The sequence below is a fragment of the Vipera berus genome (assembly GCF_964194415.1).
Source record: "Vipera berus genome assembly, chromosome: 1".
NCBI lineage: Eukaryota > Metazoa > Chordata > Lepidosauria > Squamata > Viperidae > Vipera > Vipera berus.
In genome coordinates this window covers 150,540,699-150,567,370 of record NC_138202.1, presented here as the reverse complement: position 1 = coordinate 150,567,370, position 26,672 = coordinate 150,540,699, and the positions used below count along the sequence as shown (strand labels likewise).

The 26,672-nt window shown below is 42.1% G+C and overlaps 1 protein-coding gene across 2 annotated transcripts in view; it reads left to right on the top strand.

Moving 5' to 3' along the window:
* Positions 1–26,672, top strand: part of ACVR1 (activin A receptor type 1) — an 87,396-nt gene that overhangs the window by 24,290 nt on the left and 36,434 nt on the right. The window contains exons 2-3 of one of the 2 annotated variants that reach the window (XM_081337099.1): positions 1,936–2,101; positions 18,263–18,336. In XM_081337099.1, coding sequence (XP_081193225.1) covers positions 2,058–2,101; positions 18,263–18,336 — 118 coding nt within the window. In that variant the 5' untranslated portion in view covers positions 1,936–2,057. Of the gene's footprint in view, positions 1–1,935; positions 2,217–18,262; positions 18,337–26,672 lie in introns of those variants that run through there. The other variant, XM_081337100.1, reaches the window with a different exon arrangement.

Here is a 26,672-nt window from a genome sequence, read left to right as displayed (position 1 = left end):
ACACGGCATCAATGGAAGCCTTTCCAAAATATCTCAGGTGACATATTCAGTTGAATGTGAATTTTTTTTAAATTCAATTAAATATGTCAACTGAGATATTTTGGAGAGACTTCTAATGATATTCTGTATTGCCCATGTTTTATATCTGTAAAGGTAAAGGTTCCCCCGCACATGCGTGCTAGTCGTTTCCGACTCTAGGGGCCGGTGCTCATCTCCGTTTCAAAGCCGAAGAGCCAGCGCTTGTCCGAGGACATCTCTGTGGTCATGTGGCCGGCATGACTAGACGCCAAAGGTGCACGGAGTGCTGTTACCTTCCCACCGTAGTGGTCCCTATTTTTCTACTTGCATTTTTACGTGCTTTCGAATTGCTAGGTTGGCAGAAGCTGGGACAAGTAACAGGCGCTCTGTTACGCGGCACTCGGGATTCGACCCGCCAAACTGCCGACCTTCTGATCGAAAAGCTCAGCGTCCTAACCCACTGAGCCACCGCGTTCCTATTTTATATCTGTACTGATACTTTATTTGCAATTTATCTGTCATTCTTAATTGAGTATCTTCAATTTCCTAGAGGCTATTAAAGAGGGACCAGTCTATTCTCCATCAGTGAAATATTCCAAAGCAGTCAAACCATTACGAGGAACAACTCCTCTTTTCTTTGGCTCTCCTCACCTCCTAAAAACAAGGGAACTAGAATGTGTTTCTCCTTGAGCAGTCTCCTAAGATGTGCTGATTCACATTAGAAGTCTCTTGGAAACAACCTAGAAATGGTTTGCAATTGCAATCCCCCCCCCCCCCGTGATATCGTTTCAATTAACCTTGCCTATAATTCAGTGGTCTTCAGTTTAAGTTCTGGCTATGTTAAGCTTTTTGACACCAACCAAGGATGTAAAAGACTTGGTAAGGATCTCCCCCACTTCCTTAATCAAGCTGCACTTTTAAAATGCTTTGAACTTCATTAGCAGCAAGAGTTTTATCAGTGATGTAGTGAAATCAATTGGACTGAAGCCGTTTGTGGGGGTTTGTTTGTCTGTGATTCTAATTATCTTTTTTAAAGCTCTAGATCGGCATCTTAAGCCCAGCAGAGGCTTTAAAAAACTTCCACGGTTAATCTTTTCAACAGCAGTGAAAGAAACAAGGCAATAATCGGTCTGTTAAAAAAATGGGGGGTTCTCTAAATTTTGGCAATACAAACTTGGGTGAGCTTCCTTGATTGCAAAAATGAAATTGGGCCATATGGAGCCCTGTGGATTGCTAATCCTTTCTCTAAAATATGAGTTCAAAAAAGAGCAGCTTGGGAACCACATGTCACCTACTTTATCTGCATCTGCGACTTTCAGAATGAACAAAACCAGAAATTTATGCTGGGTTTTGTGGAGGAGAGGTTGTTGCTAGGGTTGGTGTTTTTTTTCCCCTTTGCAGTTTGTGAAGCAGAATGGGGGCAGGTGGGCCTTAAACCTTGCAGGTTCACTTTGGGTTCTGGTCCTACCCATTTTTGATGTACAGTGAATGACAAGCATCCAAATGTAATGGGACAGGTCTGATAAAGGTAATTTTCAGCCTGATCTCTCTTTGGAGAAGAGAAAATTCTGCAGTCTAAGCTTAATTGCAGAACAAATTCTCTGTCATCCAGTTTTCCGCTTAATCTCTGCTGCAAAGGGCACCCGTGGAAGATCCTGTGATGATAATCATAAACAGGCTTGTACACAGGTATCGCTTTGTGTAAAGGAATTCTGGTGAGGACTGTGGCTTTTCTCACCTTCAGAAATTACCCTCAGTCAAATAAAGCAGCACAAGAGACATATGTAGCTTATGTATGGTACCCTTTATTTAAAACACAGCTCTTCTTTGATTAGTCACTCTTTTATTTGTGAAAGGAAACAATTTGTTCTCAGTGGCAATATTGATCAGGTTACACTGTTTTTGCCTTTGCTCCAGAAAAACAGAAGTTTTACTTCATGGCAAGAAGTAATATCCTGCAAGAGAAATTGCCCCCCAAACTGGGCAGAAGGAATCTTCATAAATTGTGATGTGCAGACCTTCAATCATATTTTGCTGAAATGGGTTACACAGCCCGCAGTTCAGTCCTGGGATTTATTCTTAGGTAAGTATATGTAGAATGGAAACGTCATTAAGTAAACAATACAGTGCGTCAGTCCCATTTTTTTTAAAAAAAAACCTGCTTGCTACAGGATATTTACGTGGAAGCCTTACATCAGGTGTGTATTTCATTGCATCCATAATCTTTTGGAAAGATACCCTTTAGAATAGGATGAAGCTTAGAGGACATGGTAAAGAAGAGTTAAAAGGATCAAGGGAAAATCTATTCAAATTAGATAATAAAAAGTTGGGCGTATCCCATTGTTTTCAGTTTTGCATTTCAAGTTTTTTTTTTAAATTATTAACATTTTATCGGGTGCATCAGTATAATACGATGCACAGAATTATTTTTGGCATATCTTTTTCTTTCTCCTTCCTTTCCCCTTCCCTTTCCTCTTTCCTTTCCTTTCCGTTAAGTTTTTTCTTATTATTATTCCTGGCCCTGCCTCGATAAGTCCCTACAGTTTTCCTGGCAAGTTTTTTTAAGATGTGGTTTACCATTGCCTGCTTCCCAGAGCTGAGAGAGAATGACTGGCCCAAGGACACCCAACTGGCTTTGTGCTTAAGACTGGTCTAGAATTCAATCTCTTGAGTTCTAGTCTGAAGCCTTAAGCACCACAGCAAACTGGCTCTCACCATTTCTTAGGGTAAAAGTAAAATATATTAAGATTCATGTATCAGCCCTTGAGATACGTTATACTCCAGATTTCACGGGCTAAGGCAAAAGAAAAAGTATATCTGAAAGATATAAAATCAAAAATGGTTGCTCAAAGTGAGGTGGAATGCACTTGACATTTTCTACGATAAGTCAGTTAACCAGTGAAATTAAATAAATTATCCTTTGAACATTATGAGAAATTCAGGATACCATTACATTCAATCCAAGTCAGTGTTGAGTTGAATGGCCTTCTGAATCTAATCTATAAATATTTTTTTTATTTACCTTTTAATGTATAGCAAAATAACAAAGAGGCTTTGTAGTGTAATTGTACCCATCTGTACTTTGCCTCTTATATCCCTGTGTTACTGCTTGATTATTTGGTGTTTGGGCTATACCTGGTATATGAATGTTTGTTTATATTTTTATTTCCATATTACTATTATAAAGAATAATTGACCACAGTTTAGGATTTAATATGTCTTTCTTCTCTTCATTTCGGGAAATGTAACTAATACACAGCAGACGAAGTGGGCAAACCTGACCTTTTATTTCAACTTCAGCCATGGAATTCTAATGTTCTTTTTTGCTGGGCCTCTTTTTTTTCTTTTTCCTGAACATGCAATTAAAGTTGACCTTTAGGTCACCCCTATCAACATCATGAGACTGATTAGAGCCCTGTGACAATTTCAGGAGCAGTGCTCCAGAAGCCCTCTGCATAGGGTCTTTAGTTGGAGTTAAACCTGCAAGTGTCTATGGTTTCTCATCTGTTACAGGGGTGGGGTACATTTTATGGCTTACTGGATAAATAGGAACCTGACCAAGCATGTTGAAGTTTCTGTGTTGGCAGCAAGAAAAGCCACAGCCTGCTCTTGGTATGCAGCTTCCCAGCGCATTTGCACAGATGCCCCTCTCTGTTTGCATATACTCATATTCCTATATAACAGTTAGCTGTGGTTCTCCTCTCTCTTTAACAGTGGGAGGAAAGAGGAGTGCCTGAGGGTTACTACCTCAAAGTATTCTAGAATCTTGAAACGGCTTTACTTGATTTCTCCAGTTGAAGAAGATTCGAATGAACTCTTTTTTGAAGAGCACCATTTCATGATGATCCAAGCACCTCGAAAACACTGAACTTTAAAGTTTAAGTTAACTTTTAAGGGCAAATGACGCCCTGGGAAACTATTATCTCAAGTCACTGGTGTGGCAGTATCTCCGGTGAATTGCTTTTTGGTGGGGAAGCAAGAATGAGATGAAATGTATCCCTTGGGACAATCCCGAAAAAATAAAAGAAATTAACTTTTTTTGAAACCTAGATTTGATCACTGATTGATTGTATGCCGTTAAATTGTTGTCAATTCCTAGCAACAACCTAACCCCGTGGTGGCAAACCTATGGCACGGGTGCCACAGGTGGCACGCAGAGCTTGCTCTGTGGGCACGCGCACCATCGTCCCAGTCCTAGGCCTTCAGCTGGGTTTTATAAAACCTTTTCGCTTGAGGCCTCCGTTCAGTCAGTCAATTTCAACTTCTTGCGGGGGAAAAAAATCTCGCAAAGTTGGAATTGATTTTGAACTTTTTAGTCCTACCCAGTCTGCCGTTACCACCACAGCCACACCCACCCAACGGGCCATGCCCACCCAACGGGCCACGCCCACCTGGCACCCGACGATACATAAGTGGGTTTTGGGTTGCAGTTTGGGCACTCAGTCTCTAAATGGTTCCCCATCACTGACCTAACCTAACCTGATCTTTCAGGTCCTCCTATGGTTCATTTAGTGTTACTGTAACTGAGTCTAGTTACCTTGCTACTGGTCATCATCTTCCTCTTCTCCAGACACATTGCACAATGTGTCCAAAGTAGAATAATGTGAGCTTGCTCATTTGTACCTGGTATGAGACCTCTGGGTTGATTTTTCAATGATCTATTTGTTTTGTTGGCTGGCCACAGTATTTACAAAAATTTATTGAATATACAGTTGAAAACACAGTAAACACAGTGGACATGATACAACTTCCCTGGCTTAAACCATACTATTAGTATTACCTTGTGAAAAGAAAAAGAAAAAGATCTCTTTACAATATAACAAAATATACGTATAGAATCTGTGAACTCTTTAGTAAATGTTCTTTTGATCGTGTACATTATATTTAAATAACTTTCAATTCTATCTTATAGAGAATACTGGTGTAAAGATTTCTAAGCTATCGACTTATCAATCAACATTTGTCCCAGCCTTCCTCCTTAACTCTAGCCATTTATACATTTCATTCCAAATTTCGTAATAGTCTGTTTCAGTTTTGTTCTTAAGCTCTAATGTTAACCTATCCATTTCGGCGCAGGATAGGATTTTATTTATCACTTCTTCTTCGGTAGGGGTTTCTTTTCCCTTCCATTTTTGTGCAGTACTAAGTATAAAGATCCTTTACTGAATTTATCCTTAGTAATCCCTAATTAAAAAGTCTCTGGTTTTAATTCGTTTTTTTGTGATAATATCTCTTCCAGCCATTTTTTTATCTGATGCCAAAATTCTTGGGCTTTTGGGCACTCCCACCGCATGTGATAGTAGTCTTGGGGGGGGGGGGAGATGCCATCTGTAAAACATCTTATATAGATTTTCTTTATAGGTGGTGGCTAACGTTAGCCTCCTGTTCCTATCCCATAATAATTGCCAATTATCTAGATCGATACTATAGCCAAAATTTTTGCCCCAAATTAGCATTGTGTCTTTTACTTGTTCTTCTAGCATGTCTTGCTCTAATAAATATTGATATATCTTTTTTATCGTTTTATCTTCTGTTCCTAATAGAATTTTATCTAATTCTGTGCGTTCTAATTTTATCCCGGGTTCTTTATCTTTTCTCTATTGTGATTGTATTTGCAGATATGCCCACCATTCTAGCTCTATGCCACCTTCTAATAATTTTTCCCTTGTTTTCAAATCTCCGCTTTCATCTAAGATGTCTTTATATGTACTTACCTTTCGTAAATTCATAAATTTTGGGTGCATAAATATCTCCAATGTCGATATCCAATTGGGAATTTTTTATGTAATTAATTTTTTTAACTTTAGTCCACACATCTAATAGTGACCGTCTTATATTTGAAAGCTTTTGATGGAGTGTCAAAGGACTCCTTATATTACAGGAACGGTCAGTACTTCAGATTCTTATCACTTTAGATTGATTCTAGTTTTTTTAAATCTTTTTATTAAAGGTAATCCTAATGCAGGGATTTGTTTAATGCAGGGGGACATAAAAGATGGGCTGAGCGTTACTTTTACGCTAGAGTAACCTCACTTTGAAAAATCTTCCCTGTCCTTATATATAGAAGGAAAGTTAAAAACATAGATGAAATTTTGGAACTATTACACCGGCTTCTTTGCTTGGGTTCAACCTGTGCAAAAATGTGCTTCATTGCATACAGATCAGAATGAGAAATTGATATTTTTGCAAATATAATACCTCTGTATAGAACTGGTTGGGCTTTTAGAGGACTTTGATCCCAACTTCACCTCTGACTACTTTTATTTCCTAGTAGTACCTGAGTCCTTCGGGAGAAGGGCGGTATAAAAATTTAAAAAAAAAAAAATAATAATAATAATAATAATAATAATAATAATAATAATAATAATAATAATAATAATAATAATAATAATAATATCCAGCTTGGTATCCGGTATCAGCGCACTTTTCACTTTTACTTGGCCCTCTTGCTTCCCCATCGTTCTTAGAATGATGGTCCTTCATATACAACATTCTCACCCACGTTTTCATTTGTCAGGATTCAAACCAAAAAAGTTAATTGTACATAAGGAGCCCCCAATCCACAATTGCTGTAGCCACAATCTTGTAGCCATTATGTACCCTAGCTGTAGTCCAGCTCAGTGCTGCCATGTGGACACATTGCAAGCTTACAACAAAGCAGTCACTTTTCTTCTGGGAAAATGAGATACCGTATATACTTGAGTATAAGCCGAATTTTTCAGCCCACTTTTCGGGCTGAAAAACCCCACTTCGGCTTATACTCCAGTCAACAAAAAAAAAAAGAACTGTCCCTTCGTTCGGAACAGGCTGCTGAGAGAAGGGAGCGGCAGAGCCTTGCAGAGCTGGCGGCAGTCCAGCGTTGTTTCTCCCCCTCGTGCGTGCGTGTGTGTGTCAGACCCACGGGAATGGCTGGTAGGGAAGCGGCATTCCGGCATTCCCCCCCTTCCTGTGTGTCGAGCCCACGGGGCTTGACACACAGAGAAACGCAAATGCCGGACTGCCGCCACCTTTACTAGCCATTCCTGCGGGTCTGACACACACACACACACACACGCACGAGGGGGAGAAACAACGCTGGACTGCCGCCACCTCTGCCAGCCCTGCAAGCCTCTGCCGCCCCGGCGTTGGTGGTCGAGCTCTTCGGAGCCGGCAGAGAATCTCCCGCAGGAGGAGGTCGCGGCTTTCTCTCTTGCTTCGGACTGCAAGGATTTAAACTCCAGGAACAAATCCCGATGGAAGTTTTTTTAAAAAAAATACTCCTCCGGGTCGGACAGGGGACCGAGGCTGAGGTCTAGGGGTAGTGGAGGGGGGGGGCTCGCGGACATAGATGGGCTCAAGTGGAAGCCAAGCAGCCCTCCCGAATCTGGGCTTCTGGACGGAGCAGCCGGTGGTGCGTTTCAAAAAGCAGAAAAGTTGGATTTTGAACATTTCAGAGGCCGTGGGTCAAGCAGGCTACGCTTCCCCGGGCGCTGCAACGGCACCCGTTTTCCCCGGCGAGTTTTCCCTACCTGGCCCCTGCAGAATCGCGGCGGCGCCCCTGGAGAAGCCTACCCCGAGGCTGCGGCCGATTTTTCCTTCTCCAGGCCTCTGCCGCCCGTTTCTGTCTGACACACACACACACACACGCACGCACGAGGGGGAGAAACAACGCTCTGGGCGGCAGAGGCCTGGAGAAGGAAAAATCAGATTACCCCTTCCACACGTAAAACTTCCAGTTTAATTACAAAGGAAGAAGAGAGAAACTTAGATCAACAGCTCACCTTCATTTCCTCTAGGTTGCAAGGGGAAAAATAAAAATCAAAGATCCTTGGAAGTAATGGTTGGAAAAGTTTGCAAGTCTTTGGGAAAGTTCAAGAAGTGAAAGGAATACCCTCCTCTTGAAAGACCAGATAAGGCAGACAGGGAGATGAAGAGTTCAACCGAGTTTCCTCTTTTGTTCAGGCATCTGCACCCGCTGCTTTTAAACTCGCCGGGCGCTGCAACGGCACCCGTTTTCCCCGGCGAGTTTTCCCTACCTGGCCCCTGCAGAATCGCGGCGGCGCCCCCGGAGAAGCCTACCCCGAGGCTGCGGCCGATTTTTCCTTCTCCAGGACTCTGCCGCCCAGAGCGTTGTTTCTCCCCCTCGTGCGTGCGTGGGATGAGGCGAGAAACCAACAGCCTGCGTCCGTCTCTCTTTATGTATATTTCTGTATATATCTTATCTCGGGATCTAGACCTTTCGAAGGAGAAGGGGCGGCTGGAGTTCATGAGTTGCTGTGGGACCCAAGGGTTGGGGGAAGAGAGATGGGAGGGAAAAGGGGAGAAACCTGCCACTGGCTAGTTCTTTGTCTGATCGGGGAGCCTGAACAAAAGAGGAAACTCGGTTGAACTCTTCATCTCCCTGTCTGCCTTATCTGGCTTTTTGAAACGCACCACCGGCTGCTCCGTCCAGAAGCCCAGATTCGGGAGGGCTGCTTGGCTTCCACTTGAGCCCATCTATGTCCGCGAGCCCCCCCCCCCACTACCCCTAGACCTCCGCCGCCGGCGGAGGCTGGATCCGCGCTCCGCAGCAGCAGGGCGCGGATCCAGCCGGCGGCAGAGGCTTGTGGAGCACGGATCCAGCCTCCGCCGGCATGCAGGCAAATCCTGCTAAAGGGCTTTTCCCCCCCACTGGATCCGCGCTCCGCAAGCCTCTGCCGGCGGCAGGGCGCGGATCCAGCCGGCGGCAGAGGCTTGTGGAGCACGGATCCAGCCTCCGCCGGCATGCAGGCAAATCCTGCTAAAGGGCTTTTCCCCCCCACTGGATCCGCGCTCCGCAAGCCTCTGCCGGCGGCAGGGCGCGGATCCAGCCGGCGGCAGAGGCTTGCGGAGCGCGGATCCAGCCGCCGGCGACAGAGGCCTGCCTGCTTCTTTCCGCTGCGGAACGAAGCAGCCTGCCTGCTTCTTTCCACTGCGGAATGAAGCAGCCTGCCTGCTGCCTGCTTCTTTCCGCTGCGGAAAGAAGCAGGCAGGCAGGGCGCGGAGGTCCGGAGACCTGCCGACGTTTGGGGAGGTGCGCGCGCACCTCCCCAAACCTCCCCAAACTTCGGCAGGTCTCCGGACGGCGACGGCTTGGGAGAGGTGCGCGCGATCCTGGAAGCACCGAAGCCTCGGCCGCGCGCAAGTCCTCGGTAAGCTCCGGGCGGTCACTTGCTTCGCGTCTCCTGAGGGAAGGGGGGGCGACTGGAGCGGGCGTGTTTCCTCGCCTGCTGGGCGCCGCGATTTGCCCGGGGAACGCGCGGGCCCCGAATGGCAGCGTGGAGCGAGGAAGCGGACAGCCAGGGCTTCCCCGAGAGCCGCGGCCACACAGGGTATTCCTGTGTATTCAGGCTTGCAAAATGGCGGATCGAGCCTCTGCTGGCGGCAGAGGCTTGCAGAGCGCGGATCCAGCCTCCGCCGGCGGCGGAGGCTTGCAGAACGGCGGATCGGCTTATACTCGAGTCAACAACTTTTCCCAGTTTTTGGGGGTGAAATTGGGGGTCTCGGCTTATACTCGAGTCGGCTTATACTCAAGTATATACGGTAGCTAAAGAGCAAACACATATAGAGTGTCTCTGCTCCTATTCCTTGGTTTTTCATTCCCAGGTTCTTTTTCAAAACAAGGGATTTAACCTTCTGGCCTGTGCATTATCCCATACCTGGCAAGTTTACTGAATTATTTTTTTTTGCCATTGTAGTCAACAAACATCAAAAAAGAAATGCTGGTTGACCATTGTCACAAAGGTTGCTGAGTGACTGTGAGAAAAGAGACAGCTATCAAAATGCTTGTGGCTGGGTTGTGTTTGTTGTGCGGCATTCATTCAGTAAATCTCTTGTTCAGTAAATCTCTTACGCTTAGTATGCTCCAAAATGTATAGCTAATGTAATTCTGAGACAAGAGGTTGGTCAGACAAAGGTTGACATTACAGCAATAGTTATTAATCTTTAATTACTGATTTAAATGCCATTGTTTACCAGCTGAGCTGATTCCACCTCTTCTTTCAGATTAGTTTGAGCCCTCTTGGATTCAAGCAGTACATGAGAAACTTCTGTAATATGGCCTCTCGCTGGATTTCACTCAGGCTATAGTAGATTTATTAAAGAAAGATGTTTAGTCATTGAAGCCCAGAATGAAAGAGGATTCATTCCAAATTCTGTCCAAACTTGGTTTTAACCATGTAAGGTGGAAACCAGCCAACTAAATCATCTCGCTCATCATTCCAACCCAGCAAAGGTTGTTCTTCAGAGCAAGATATAATAGTACATCCTCTGTGATTGTACACAGTACATTCAGCAAATCCCCAATGAAACCTCTCCTGACATTGGCGGTTCATGTTGATGCATTGCTCCTTTTAAAGTGATATTTGAGGAAGACTCATCTTCCATTTCTTGCTACACGCACTGAATTATCCTGGGGAACCTCTGCACAGTTTTTTTTCCTCATCAGGCAAGAAACCTGCTATCCCCCTTAAGGGAGCAAAGTTCTGTATTGCTGCTGTGAAGGCACAGAAACAATTGACTCCTGCCCGTGACTAGATATCCTCATACCTGGTTCATTTATCTTTTGGTAATGTGGATGCTTCGTTGGTTTTCTCCTCTCTTTCTGCTGTAACTAGATTATATATGTTCCATTTTATTCAGTCACTGGCCAAATAAATATTTCATACTTAGCCTGTCAAGCAGGCTCATTTGTGTTGTGATCCCAGAGCAGCCTTCCCTGTATTCTAGAAAGTAGCATTCATGGTTGCTCTTTTCTAGCACTCCACTGTGCCTCAAAAGCTTGTTGTGACAGGAAAGTTACAGGAGGAGAAGGATTAAACTTGCTGTTTAATCTTGTGATGTAGCAGAAGTTACAACATTAGGGCTCCCTAGAGATTACATATAAAGTGTCATGAATTTTAAGGGAAGCTGATCGTGTGAAAGACTTTCAAGAGTAAATAATGAAATGCCCCCTTAGAGGGAGAATGTGCCTTTTACGTGGAGTGTTCCTCCTCTCTGTCCCAGGGCCTTTTGTTTTGTTTTTCCCAATAGAGACAAAAATAAGACACACCAAAAAAAAAAGAGAGAGTTTTCTTAGCAAATAAACCAAAAAAAGAACACTCTATTTTCAGGTGCCAGGGAAGAGCGAAGTAGCACACACAGGCTGCATTGCAGCATTTAGATTTCTAAATGTGTTCTTGGCTTAGTCTATCATATTTGCAGATGGCCTACTCTCTGGGGATATGCTGCAACCTTTTTAAACCGGCTTCCCTCCTCCCTTTACTATTCTTCTACAATTAGCTTGCTTGTTGTCTCCCAAGACATTATACTGTCGTTCCCTGCACAGATTTGTATTTTGTGGTGAACATATTTAATGAACAGCTGTGTATCTGAGTCACACTGCAAATTATCCACCTCCCCCCCCTTCCCTCCCCGCCTTTAGCAATAAGGTAAAACTTCTCATCTGAAGTGTAAGCAAATTCTATCAGCTTCCCCCGTGGGATAGCATTGGGGAAACTGGAAAGAAAGGGCGGAGTTGGCATGTGCATGCATCAACTCAAGGCTTCTTCAAGTTGAGCTCAACTCCTAGTGACCACGTAATATATATCTAGGTATGCTTTTTGGCCACAGCACAGTATAGGCTTGTCACTCCTTCAACTTTCCAGTGTAAGTTGTACCTAGGAACTTCTTAGTAGGGTCCTATCTAAGTTCCAACTCGCTGTGATTCTGGTCTTCTTTTTCCAACGTCAGCCAGGAATCCCTGGGTGCTGCATTTTGTGCTGTGTTGCACTCTGTGTAACTATTCTTTTCTTTTTTGACGGCGAGAAGATTGTGCTTATGATACCATAATCTTTCCTAAACACTCAGGGTGCAAAAAATTGTAACTGGTAACTTCTTGGACCGATTGTTTGTATGTGTGTAGAAATTCTACTGGCTAGAATTGCTCAGGTTTTTATTTATGGCAGCAGCCCTTCTGTAAGTGTGAATGCAACACATTGTTAACACATTTTAAGTATTCTGCTGGCTAAAATAGCATGTCCTTCATTTATGGAGAAGCTATTCCGCCAGAGTGTCTCAGGTTAAAGGATGTCGAGGGACCTGATAAGGACTGGGCTCTTGTCAGTAGAAAAGCTGCCTCACCCTTGTTACAGCCTGCCAGAATATGTAGGCTTTAAGTTTGTCTGTTGCGTTATAGCCTGCGAGCATTGGAAATCTGAGTGGCTAAGCCCTGAAATGCTCTCTTGGCCAAGAAGAAAACATCTGGGGCATATCTTCAACTGACAATTTCTTGGCTTAAATAATCCCACCCATTAGCACCCAAGCCATGAATGTCTGCATTCCATCATGTGCAAGTGCTTGGCTTAACAAATGTGTCTAAATTGTTTACACAGAGGGAGGAAGACCCAAGAAGCATCAGCTCATCTTGCCATAAAAGCAGCATGTTACGTTCTTCACACAATACAGTACTGATAATGCTAATATTTATTGCAGAAGAACTCATTTGCTCTTTTCCAAGCTGGCTACTTCTATTGCTATGTCTGTCTTCTTGTATTGGAAAGTGTAAAGAATTCTGGCCCCATAGATTTTAAGAAGCATGAGTTGTGCATGAAATTAAGGGCTCTTGTAAAAACATTAGAGAGTTATAATTAACATTATGGTACAAACTTCTGTAGAGTTAAATATGTCCTTCCAACAGTTTGGGCAAGAATCTGGAGTTAAAGGCACTCCTTTCCCATCTCTATTCCATGAATCCAGTGAAAAAAAGGGAGAAACGTCTAAATTTTTGTTTCCGCCTCTTCAGTCGGTTTTCCTGAGTATCCAGTTGCATTGTACTTTCCTATTACAGCCTTGCAAGAATTGAAGTGAAGCCTATCTGGAAATAGAATTGATTAGAAACTATCAAATTTTCCTGTGCCTTTGTTCAAGGAGGCATCTCCTTTCTCTCCTAAAACAGGAATGCATTGTTGTGACATTTCCTTTGTTGCACTAAAATAGCTTTCCCTGACCTGGTGTTGTCTTGACATGTTGGGTCACAGCTGTGACTGTCCCCAGGTAAGTAATACAATTCATCTGAAAGGCACGAGATTGAGGAATGCTCTAGCTAATGCACACACAATGTTGGCTTAAATATTGCAAGTTACCTATGCCTGTGTACATTCTTGGGGTAAGTGTCAGTTAGCTTTTTTGACTATCTATAGTTACCCATAAACTCACAAGCATGCAGGGGTCTTGAACCCATGGCAGACAAGTGATTTGTAACATGAGAACACTTGGGAAGCCTGTAAGTTTTTTCTGGGAAGAGGTTCTCTTCCGCAGACTTAGTGAATAGACCAGCAGCAGCCCCTAAAATCAAAGATACAGTTCTTATGTTTATTAAGTATTATATTTTAAATAATGATATATTAAGCATAATTCTTAAGGGGATAATTCATTCATTGTCTTGTAACAGCAATATCTTTAGGGTAATGGATTCTGTCAATATATCTCATATTTTGCAAAAAGACCATATAATTAAACAAAGTCCTGCTTCACGTTTTAGTAATCATTTTTTTAAAAAATATCTTCATTCATATGACATTGTGATTCATGTCATGCATGGAATGAAAAACAAAATATACAGAGGTTTTTTTTTAGAACAAGCATTAACTCATCACTCTTTAAAGACTGTTAAATGATGTTAATTGCTTCATTTTAAATATGCAGAATGGGCTTTTATAATAATAAGCTGTGCATTTTGATTATTCTCAGTGATAAACGATGAAGCAGATGAATTTTATGTGGACATTTTCTCTCTGGTAAGTCCATCTATGGAAGTTATTCTGTGGCCATTTGCAAAGGGCTTTTGAGAGCAGCAATTTCATACTGTTCTTGCTCATCATTGCAAAAGGTCTGATTAGCAGTGCTGTAAAAGGGAGCAAAAAGCCTAGTGGCACCTTAAAGATGACATAACCTTTTGTAGGCTAGATTTTGCATCGTCTAATGATCTGGCTATATCCAGTATAGATGTCATTAGCAATGCAAAATAAATGGACAGCTTTACAGGAAACTCAGAAAGTTCAGATCAAGGACACTTTAGTCCATAACAGTTTATATTAAAATTCATTTTGCTAGTCTCTAAAGTGTTAAAGATGTTTGGATAGCTCTAGAAACTTCACATTTGCTTGGTGTAATTATATGATCTACTAAAACGAGTAAACAGTGCCTTTTTATTTAAAAAAAATGGTGTTCTGTTTGGCAAATTAGCATGGCTTGCTTGCTGGCCTGTCTGGATTGCCTTTCTATTGTAGATAAAAGAGCAATTAATAGGCAATACAGCAATTAATAGCAATTAAATTTAATCTTGGAAATATTACCTTTGCAAAAAACAACAACAACCCTGCATACAAAAAAATACTGTACACAAATATTGAAGGAATAGTAGATTAGTAATTCTACATAAATTTAATCAAAATTGTATCTAGTAATGATGTATTGTGGAGTATGGGTGTTTGGAGAACACTGCTCTTTAACAACACGACAATGGGTATGTTTAGCTCACAAGTGCCTTCTAGTCAGGACCGAAATGCTAGGCCCAGGCCAACATCTCTTCCTGATGCAACTATTATTGTCGTTGTTATTGTTGTTATTCAATTGAGTTAAGAATTGTACTAGAATTTACAACATTAGAGGAAATATACACAGAAAAACCCCCTGTATATTAGCATTTTAGATGATGTTGTGGATGATCTATACGTTTTGCTGAGGGGAGATGATAATAATGGTGATGTTAGATCTGCGTAGATACTACTTTTTTTTCCTTCCAAAAGGACATATTGGGTATATAAAAGTTCAATAAATTGTCAGCTTATTTATTTTATCAAATGTATCTTGCTGTCCATCTCACACAAGGTGACTCTGGGTGGCATATAACAAAACCAATCCTTAAAATCAAATATAAAAACCAATTAAAACAATTAATTAATCCACATAATAAAACCAAGATTATGAGAGGTTAATAACAACAACAATAATAATAGAGTCGGAAGGGACCTTGGAGGTCTTCTAGTCCAACCCCCTGCTCAGGCAGGGAACGCTATACCATTTCAGACAAATGGTTGTCCAGTCTCTTCTTAAAAACTTCCACATGGTGCAGTTTAACGTCTACTCTGGGTTATCTTAACTGGGTAGTAATGTTCTTTCAACTGTAGGGGTTATATATGGTAATTATGCTGACAGTGGTTTAGATAATGCTGTTGACATACAGGTTAGAGTAGGGGTCCCCAACCCCCGGACCGTGGACCAGTACCGGGCCGCAGCATGCCAGCAACCGGTCTGCACAAACAAGGAAAGCCCCATTCACAGGCAGTACACAAAACCACGCCCCCTCTGGTCTGCAGAAAAACCTCTCCACGTAACCGGTCCCTAGTGCCCCCAAAGGTTGGGGACCTCTGGATTAGAGGAAAATATAACATGAAGTGGAAAATAAAATAGGACAGAGTTGCCCTGTAAGGAATAGCTTGGGAGTCATAGGCAGTCTGACAGGATTCCTTCAGTGGCCTTAGAAGCCTTCAAACCTCCAAAACATTGGAAGAACTTGCGGGGAGATTCTGGTGGAATTTTAAGGGAGAAACACTACATTCTTAACACGTTGTTCTTAACCCCAATGTATTATTCTTCCAGAGTGTCTCCTTTGCATCTATCCAGCAAATGAGACTTGCCAACCCAAGGTCTAAAGCATGTCTTGGATTCAAGCCATTTCTTCATTCCACTGCTCCCTAAGTCGTCTTCTTCCCCTCACAAGAAGGCTCAGTTTTCAGTGACCCAGAGGATTGTGTTTTCTAGGCTTTGATTATCTTTTTTTTGCTTAATAATCATCATCCTGGTTGTTTCATGTTTATCTAGGTGAAAGGCAGCAGTGAAACTTGACTTCTTGGCTAACATTCTTGGCATCTGTTGGTGGAGTTGATGTGTGTTTTCAAAATTAACAGGCTTTCTTTTAAGGTCTATTTCTGACTTGCTAGAATATACAGGCTAACAGCATATCCTACATTCTCTGAGCAAAATGGCAGCCAGCAAGAAATCTTGACATCCTTTCCAAAAGTATCTTGGCAGGACTCCAATTGCCTGAACAGTTTGTTGGCTTATGCTAGACAGTTTTGTGTAGTAGAGAGCTGGGCTCTGCTTCTTCTTAAGCATTATATATCAAGAAGTGCTTGACACTTGCCTCCCTAAGGGTATCATTTAAACCGCTTGTCTTGATCAATAGAGTAGCTTCCTGATAAGATGAATACAAAATCTGTGTTTTTGGCAGGCTAAGGCTGCAAATTGTTCTTTCCTTTTGCTTTTGTTCCTGCAAGGTCTAGCACTCAAGACCTGGTTTGTATTTTGCTGGGTGCATAAAGGCTGCCGTTAGATAGCATACATTTTGTTTTACACTGATAATCATATATGTAGCATTTCAGCAAAACATTCAAATGGCATATAATTAGCTTGAGTACATGTAGCCCAAAGCATCCATGAATTAAATTTCCTGTTGCATGCTTGGAATTTGGTAATGTGGTTTCCCCTTCCTTTTGCCCCTTCCCCATCTCTCCCTGTTTTCCCTTTCAGAGCATACAGACAGTCCTCGTCTTAGGATCACAATTGAGCCGAAAACATCTGTTGCTAAGCGAAACATTCATTTAGTGAATTTTGACCCATTTTACGACCTACCTTGTAACAGCTGTTAAGTGAAGAACTTAACAGTTGTTAAGTTAACATGCTTGTTAAGAGAATCTGGCTTCCCCATTGATTTTGCTTGTCAGAAGATCACAAAAGGTGGATCACATGACCCCCAACATAAATATGAGTCAGTTGCCAAGCATTCTGAAATTTGATCACGTGACCATGGGGGGGGAGAATGCTGCAGTGGTTGTAAGTGTGAAAACGGTCATAAGTCACTTTTTTCAGTGCTATTGTAACTTTGAATGGTTGCTAAATGAACTGCTGCAGGTTGAAGGCCACCTGTATTTAAGAAGATTCTGGGTACCTCATCCTAAAAAAGTTAACGCATTCTTTTCCCTTAAAAAAGCTATTAATGTATGTTGGAAATGTGATCTAATATTACACTTTTAAAAAAAGCCTAGAAAACTGCAACATAAAAGAATTCCAAAAAGTGTGTCTTCTTTGCCCTTCTGTCCAAAATATTCCTGATGTTTTGATGGATTCCAAAACCTCAGGATGTACTGTAATCAACATGCCTGCTTGATTCCCAGTGATGGTTAATGTAATTATGGACCAATCTGGCCAGTTTGAGCCCCAAATGGGGTGATTATACAACAAGCCCAGTTCATTGTCAAGAGATGTCCCAGTGGGCCAGTTTCCAATCAGCATGAAATTGCAAACTGTTACGTTATGGTCCGATGGGAATGTTATTGCTGACTCCGGTGGTGAGTAGATTAGACCCCTAGTGTTAAAAGGGGGCAAAAAAACAAGCCAAACCAGAACTGGCCATTTTGTCTTTTTTTAAAAAAATGAGTAGTTTTGCTAGTACTCACAGTTTTGCTAGTGTGTGATTTTCTAAAGATAAAGTTGATCTGGCAAGAAACATGCAGAACTCACACCTGTAAGATTAGTGTTAGCAACAGCCTTTCAACAATAATATCTCTGTTGGTTAAGATCCCTCCTCCTTTGATTTTGAATACTATGCTTTCGGTGTGGCTTTGGATTTTTATTTTTATTTTTTTTGTATTGGTCAAAATATCTGCCTTTGCTTTGGAGTCCAAATAGGACACACTATACCTGTCCATAGGAGTCAGTTTGGTGTAATAGTTAAGATACCAGGCTAGAAACTGTTCTAGTGCTACCTTAGGTAGGACTAAGTGGGCCAGTCACTCTCACTCAGCCCTAGGAGGAAGGCAATGGCAACCACCTCCAAAATTTTGCCAAGAAAACTGCAGAGACTTGCCAGACACACATAGTCTGTCCACATCTCTGTTTATATTAACTGCTTGTTTGAATGGCTTTGGAAAGCCCAGAGTCTCAAATTTGAGAGTGGGTATATGGGTTTCATATTTGTAAATGCATTATTTTGTAGACATTTGGCTGCTCTTAAAAGGTGGTAATTTTTGCCATCGCAGAATCTAGCCTCTTACAAACTCTCCATATTAGTCAAGCGATTATTAAATGTGGATGGGAAAGTGCTCGTGCTTGTTGAACAGTGTAGAACTATCAAATATAATTGGTGCTCCATTAGAATATGTTGTGATTTTATTTTTAAAACAAGAATCTTTTCCCTCTTTTTTTTTAGATCTACAATGATAAATGGACTTATGATTGTTCCTGTTCTTGTGGTGTTAGTTTTTCTTTCACCAAGCAAGGCTGGTAAGTATTTGGGTTTCAGATCGTATCAGCAAAATGTACTTTAACATCTCTGATGTGTTTCTACAGGTTATATTGATTCAGTGAGAAGAGCTAACTACACAGTGGAACACTCCTGTTGTATATCCTTTAGGTCCGTGGTGACGAACCTATGGCACACGTGTGCCACAGGCAGTACGCAGAGCCCTCTCTGTGGGCACGCGTGCTGTTGCCCCAGTCCTAGGCCTTCAGTCCTGTCCATGAGCAGCCTGCATCAATACCCGCGCAGGGTAAGGTTGCCGCGCCCATCCCACCTCCCCAAGTGTTTTTTTTAACTAACCTGCCTTTCAGCTGCATTCCGTTTCTCTGCTCACTTTTCAGCCTTCGCCACATGTTTGTGGGACTATTGGTTAAAAAAAAAGTTCCATCAGACTTTCTAACTTCTCGTGATATCTCAAGAAGTTAGAAAGTCTGATGGATTTTTTTTTACTGATAGTTCCACAAACACATGGCGAAGGCTGAGAAGCGAACGGAGAAACGGGATGCAACCGAAAGGCAGGTTAGTAAAAAAAAAAAACACTTTGGGGAGGCAAGGACATCTGGGCGGGGATGGGCGCGGCAACCTTACCTTGCATGGTGGTGGAAGGGTGGGACGCATGTCCTTCCCATGCCAGGCCAGCCCCTGCAGTCCCGGGGTGGCTGTGGTTGGTGGCGGTGGGCAGGGTGTTAAGGTGGCGGCTGGCAGGCTGACCAAAGCAGCAGGTGGAATGCCGGAGGCTCGGGAAGGGAAGGCGCTGAAGTGGGCGGTCGGGCCATTGGCAAGAGCAACGCGTCTGAGCGGAAAGCGGCCTCGGAACAAGTGGGGCAGGTAAAGAAAGAAATCCTCGCTCCCCCCAGAAATTGCCTTCCTTTTCTTCCCTGACATCCAGCCTTGTGCCATTTCTCCTTCACAATCTGCTGCGGCCGCGTGCAAGGAAACAAATTTTTTTGGGGGAAAAAAAGATCAATCAATTACAACTTCTCATGAAAGATCGCGAAGTTGAAATTGATTGACTGACCTTTTTTTCCCCCAAAAAACCCTTCTTTTGTTTCCTTGCACATGGTGGCAGCGGCGGATTGCGAAGGAGAAATGGCGCGGGGCTGGAAGTCAGGTAAAGAAAGAAAGGCAATTTCTGGGGGGAGCGAGGAATTCTTTCCTTACTTGCCCCACTTGTTCCGAGGCCGCTTTCAGCGCCCTCCCTTCCCGAGCCTCCGGTGCTCCACCTGCTACTTTGGTGGCTCTGAAGCTGAATGGGCAGGTGAGCGGGAAACCTGCCCCACTTGTTCCACGGCCGCTTTTGGCTGAGCTGCATTGCAGCAGCATTGGGTGCAATACGCAAGGTGGCAAAACAGCTGCGTCATGCCAAAATCGGCTGTTTGCCGCCTCCTGCCCAATGCTGCCATGAGGCCGCAGAACAAGTATACCGGTTCCTTACCTCCGCCCAGCTTGTTCTGCGGCCTCATGGCAGCCACATTGGATGCACAGTGCGAGGCGGCAAATGGCTGCGGCCAGAGGCAAACAGCCACATTGTGCCGAAACCGAGGGGCCGGCAGGCTGTGGCTGCTGATGGACACAGTTGGGCCCCATGCGCTCGCTGTGTGCAGGGGCTGATGGTGTCAGGCAGCAGCCGCCCTGGCCCCTGCCTCGCCTTGCCTTGCCCTGCGGCAATGGCACCCCTGCCCTGCCCTCTGCCATACCTTGCCTCACCCCGCAGGACAAGCCTCCTGCCCACCATCCCACCCTCCAGAGACTCCCTGGATCTCCCCCAACCGTGCCTGGCCCCCACAGGTGTCCCTCCCCACAAGCAACATCGAGGTGGCCATGCTCACCCTGGCCACGCCCACTCATTCTGCCATGACCACTGCAGCCATGCCCACCCGGCACCTGCCGATACATAAGTGGGTTTTGGGTTGCAGTTTGGACACTTGGTCTCTAAAAGGTTCGCCATCACTGCTTTAGGTTGTAGATCCCATTTTGTCTCAAGTCCCTTCTGATCTTCCCAAATTCATTATAATTTGAATTCCTGTGGTAAGCAGAACGGTGGACTGGTTGGCCTAAATGACTACTTCCAATTCTGCATCCTGGAAAAACAGAGGATTCCATCTCTGTTTCTGGATCAGTAAAAACAAAATGTGCTTGGGTCCGTGCCTTAGATTTTGTGTGATTTCCTCTCCCAACTTGCTATTGCTAAGCACATTGATTTGTGCTTTAAATTGTAAGCTGCCCTGAGTCTTCAGAGAAGGGTGGGATATAAATGGGATTAAAATAAAAATAAAACTACCAACAGATTTAGTTCTGCCAGCAAAGTTGGCCATGCTTCTGATGTCATTTTGGAACACTGTTAAGATTTAACTCTTACCAGGGCCTTCAAAAATTAAGAGTGAGGAGATTATGAAGGCTTCACCCGGGATATGGAATGGCAAATGCAGTGTTGAGTTTGTCTATAATATAAATGTAGGTCTTTGGGGATATTTCAAACCTATTTATTGTTTGGGATATTTCAAACCTATTTATTGTACCAGTGTTGTTATCTGAGGGGTCCTGGTGCTCTCTGAACTTGGTTGTTTCTTTTAGATGTTTCATAACCAGGTAATAATCATCAATGTTATTCTACTCCTTACTAGGCCCAATTATATTAGCTAGTTTGGGTAATGAAATGTCTGTAAGAAAACAACCAAGCTCAGAGCAATAGCAATAGTGCTTACACTTATATACCATTTCACAGTGCTTTACAACCCTCTCTTAAGTGGTTTACAGAGTCAGCTTATTGCTGCCAACAATCTGGGCCCTCATTTTACTGACCTCGGAAGGATGGACGACTGAGTCAACCTTGAGCCGGTGAGGCACAAATTGCCGGCAGTCACCAGACTTAGCCTGCAATACTACATTCTAACCACTGCACCATCACTGTTCAGAGAGTACCAAGGACTCCATAGATCAACTCCGACTTACGAATATTCTTCATTGGTTCTGTTGTTGTCTGCTTAGATTCTAGGGATTGAAGGAACATATAAACCCAGTGAACAAGTAAATTGTAGCTGAAAGCTCTTTATGTCCTGCTGTGTTTCTTTTCCTAAAAGAAATGGTTTGGGACAAAAAAAGTGATGGCATTCAGCCCAGAATAACTTGTCAGGTTAATTAAATAGGTTATTGGCATAAACACTATTGTGCCATCAGTTAAACATGTCACCAAGAAACAAAGCAGTGAGCAGTTTAGCTAAAGTTAATGTAGGTTTAAAATTTGTTTTTTTCCTTTCTCAAGAGTCCTTCATGTTTTGAGGGAGTTGTGTTTTGGGTATGGCCATTTCTGTGTGGGTATGAAATGAGTATGTTGTGTTTTCATTTTCCCATCCACCCTCTTTAAATGAGTGATAAGCTTTATTCCTTGAGTGCCAACTTGCTTTATTCTGAGCTGAACCTAACTGAAAGTCTTTGATAGGGGAGGAATGTCTAGTGGTACCCATTGTACAAACTTCCCTTTATCTTGCTAGATTCCTGATGTTTATAAGGTCAGGTATTACTTAACCCCAATAAGAGGAGCCTTTTTGCTTGTTAAGAGTTCTCAGCCTTTAAAGTTGTAGTAGCATAAAATTGCAAAAAATAACTTCTGGGATGATTGGACAATGAAAGATTTTTTCTATCTACACTGAAGCTATCCATTAGAAGTAACTTATAAAATAGAAATGAGTGTCTTCAGAAATGAGGCTTGTATCAGTCATACATTACATTAGAATTCTGATAGTTGTAAATGGTAATTATATATGGAGGCATATGCATGCACACTCATACATGAAGATTTATTTTAGATCCTAGATGTCTTCCCTTACTCCAGGAACCATGAAGTATTTCTCTCCCACTGTTCAGACAACTTGAACAGTATCTTCTTTTTTTTAGGACAATTAAAAAAACATTGTACAGGTAGTCCTCCACTTATAACCATGTTTAGCAAACATTCAGAGTTACAACGGTAGAAACAGAAGGATGGTGTAGCATGTTTATATAGCATCTGCTATGGGGATATTCCCAGTTTTCCAGGCTGAACCACACAGTTTTCACCATTATATTTTAATGCCTATTTAAGAGGTTAATATAGACAGTATCATACTGCTTTTAGGCAGAACTTTCTACTGTATTTTGCTCTTTCTCTTCAACATATCACTTTCAATAAATACACATCAAAAACAAGCATTTGTCAGGATAGAAAACTTAAGCAAAAAAGCTACATATTCAAATACACTGCAGTGTACTGCAAACTGTGTCACAGCATGACTGATAGAGTAATACATTTTCTAATGCCTGCTGTGTTATTTTGTATAGCATTTGTTAGTTCAGATGGTATGTTAGAACAAGTTATGTTGCTATTTAGGCCTAATTCCATAGACAAGAAGTATTTTAAAAAAGTGGAATGCCTATTAAATCCAGAGGTTTTACAGTTCCCTTCTCCCAAGACAAGTGGTTAAAGATTTGCCCAGGTGTTATTTTACAAAGGGAAAAATGTACAAGAAAAGACAAGAAAAATTAAAAATTTGTCAGCTGCAAAGCAGGTTGAAACACCCAAAGTTTTCTAAAAGGAGAAATTATTAAAACGTAAGGAATGTGAATCAATATACAGTCTGTTTGATGGTAGTTTATTCTGTTATGAAAAATACTGTAAAAATGCGACTTCCGGTGGCGACGCGACGCCGAAGACAGCCGTTTTCGGGCTGCCCGCTCCGCAGCTGTGTTTTTCCATCATAAACAGCGTCGATCAGCTGTTTAGATGGATTTGAAGCCCCCTCCTCGGGAGAAGAGGAGGGGGTGAGGCCCCAGGTAGGGGTTGAGCTCTCCGGGGCCGCTGGAGCTGAGAGCTTGGGCGGCTGAAGGATGAGCCCCCCCGAAGCCTGGGTTGCTCCGAGCTGCGCAGCGCCTCTGCTCCGGGATTTTTGGAGCAGAGCCAGGCGTTAGCAACCACCCCTGCCAAAAGGAAATACTTTTGATTATCAAGACACAGGCAGAGCGGTACAGGAGGTCAAGGTGAAGTGGACTCTTTATTTTTACTCTCTAGCTCAATGGATTTTATAGCTTTAAAGTGAAAGTGCGTAATAAGTGAAAGTGGGGGAAGATGGCGGCTAAAACTTCTAAAGCTCTTCGGAATGCGGGGTCTTCCCTGGTGCAGGAGACCTCATTGCAAGCTTTGCTTCCTCCTGCATCTCCCCCGGTATTGACGCTTAAGGATTTACAAGATGCTCTTGGAAAGCATGCACAATTGATGTCTGATATGATGGATGAAAAGTTGAAAAAGCTGGAGGAGAAAATGGAGGAGAAAATGGAGAAATTGGAGAAGAAGATGGAAGAGAAGTTGAGAGCAATGAGGGTGGACATCTTGTCTATGGTTGAATCCGTAGCTGAATGTGTGCAACAGCTGGATGTAAAAGTGGAGGATCTCAGTCAAAAGAACTCTATATTAGAAGCAAAGGTATTAGAAAATGAAAATATAAGGGATAAAATGGACGGAGAATTGAGCCTTGTTCAGTATCATCAGATGCAGTATGCTATTAGAATCAGGGGTTTAAAGGAGAATGGTAAAGAAGATTTAAAGCAGCTGATTTCTGAGGCTCTGGAAGGGGTACTGGGCCAGCCAGCATCTGAAATTGAGGGAAATATGGACAAAGTTTTTCGTGTAAATTCATGGATTGCAAGACAGAGGAAGTTACCCAGAGATGTGGTGGTCTATTTTACAAAGAGAGTAATTAGAGATGAAGTTATTCAAGCTGCTTATGATACTAAATTGGTAGTGGCTGAGCAAGAAGTTTTGGTTTTAAAAGAGATCCCTCCGAAGATCCTAAGGAGAAGGAAAGATTTTGCATTTCTAGTACAGGAACTTAAGAAACGTGATATTAAGTTTAGATGGGAGATTCCAGTTGGATTGGTGGCGACGCATGAAGGTAAAAGACATCGTTTGGTTACTGTGGCTCAGGCACGTGATTTTTATAGTAATGTGTTAAAAGCAACCCCCTTATTTTTTTTGGAAGCTGCAAAAGGATACGGTGTGGGAAAGTTTCAAGATGTTGCAGATAGACAGACAGAGGACAATGGTGTTGGAGGGGATCAAGTCACAGTCTCATCGGTTGCTGCAGGAGGCCAGAAGATGATGCGTGCCGCCCTAAGAAGAGTGAGACGAGAGCAAGAGCAAGACCAGCAGAAAGTTATGGAATCTCCAAAGCGTGCTTACAGTGAAGATCTGGGAGGGGAGCGGTCTAAAGAAGTTTTGGGGGTCATGACAGATGTGCTCCAAAAGTTTTGGGGTGTTAAGATTGCTGATTAAATTTTTAAATTAGAATGTCAATGGAGTAAAATTATTATAGAGGAGAAAGAAAGTTTTTTTTAATATTTTACACAATTTAAGATTGATGTTATTTGCTTGCTAGAAAAGTATATTAGGGTTATGGACTTAAAGTATGTGTTGAACTAAGAATGGGTATGCAAGCTCCTAATTAACAACAAGTTGTCTTAGAGACTGCCTAAACCTTCTTTTTATATTCTTTTTATTTGAACTCAAGGATGATTTGGAACGGCGAGACATTTGGCGTGATACATGCAAGAACTATTTTTGATCATAGTTTAGTTTGGTCGGAGATTATTAAGGTTAACAGAGATAGGCGCTTTTGGCGCGTAACAGAATTTGTTTGGAAATTAGAGAAAGGTGGGAGAATGCAAATAGCAGGTGAAAGTTTTTTTTTCTTTTTTTTTTGAAATTAATATGAATAAGGACTGGGATTAAGAAAATTTATTTTGAGTAAAGTTCTTTTTCTGTTTTCCTCTTTTTCTTTTTTTCTTTATTTGTAATATTAATATTGTTTGTATTCATTTTATATGAGCTAGAGGGAGATAGAATTTATAGTTTATTGTTGATAACATAGGGGTGTTTACATTTGTTTTTCGATTTTATACCCTGTATTTAGCTCTGGGAAGTCGGGGGGGGGGGAGGAGGGAATGGGGGAGAGGGATAGGGAGGGTTGGATAGGGGTGGGGGAGGGGGGGATTAAAGTCAAAATGTATTGTAAAACTTTTTAAATAAAAAAAAATACTGTAAAAATGCATGAGTGGCCACAGTGGAAACAACAATTTTTTAAAATTTCTATTTGAGGTCTTTTGAACAAAATAAATATTTTCAGAACTGCAGAATGGCAAGGGATATGGAAAATTCAGTGATAGTGTCATAAAATTATATTTATGAAGCCAATTATTTGCTTGATCAGAGAGTTTCAGATTCAAAAAAGTTGTCCCTATGAACATCCAGAAATGAGGCAGAAAGCTGACAAGGCAACTTTGCTTATTAGTTGCTTTTATATCTTTCCAAAGTTCACATTGATTTTTCTATACAGAAATAGTGAAAATGCAACAATGGTGGCAGAGCCCTGATTTACAACCCTGAAATCATAAAAGATTAGAATAACCTTTATACCCTCAGATAGTATAAGAGATTAGGGGAATTCATCAACAAATGATGTGATGTCAACATAATGTAAAATAATATTAATATAATCAAATAGACATCAATAGTCATCTTTTGTAATGCCCATCAATTCCATTGTAATAGCTGTTTACAGTTAAAAAGTGCAGGTAACACCCATGGAAAGTGTTAAAAATACTTAACCTGTGAATTGCTAAGGCAGATCTGGAGTGCCTGGGTTCTCCTGATATTGCTGAACAACAACATCCAGAAGCCACAGCAACGGGGACCAGGAGCTGTAGTTCGGCAACAGCTAGATGTAATGAATTCCCCATTCTTGTGCTTAAAAAATTGCAGGAGTCCAAAAAATGAAGGGGCTTGTATGATTTACATATATAAAGAAATTTCATATGTATGAATACGCCATGGAAATGTTCTTTTTTAAAAAAAAAAATACTTGAATATCCAGAGTCCTGGGCGCTCTCTGAGCTTGGTTGTTTTCTTGTAAACTTTTAATTACCCAACTAGGTAATATCATCAATGCTTAAAGGAGGAATGTGGTTTGCCACTGTACTCTCTTCTAGCAAACCCTACTCTGTTGTAGCATTGATGTGGATAATGAAATATCTGCACGTAAACAACCAAGCTTACGAGAGTGCTGAGGAGACAATTAAGCAGTGCTTCAGGGGGCAAAATATGTATTCTCAGCCTTGATTAGTCCTGTGCTTATTTTTTTCTGGCAGTTACTGCTTTCAGAGTCTGATAACCTGGAGGATAAATCCAGAATGTCTTATTGTTTTTTCTTTACTACTACAATGTTAATGATTACTTCCATTTACAGTATTAACATTTATGTGTCCACCTCTCTTAATAAGCAGACGTAAAAAT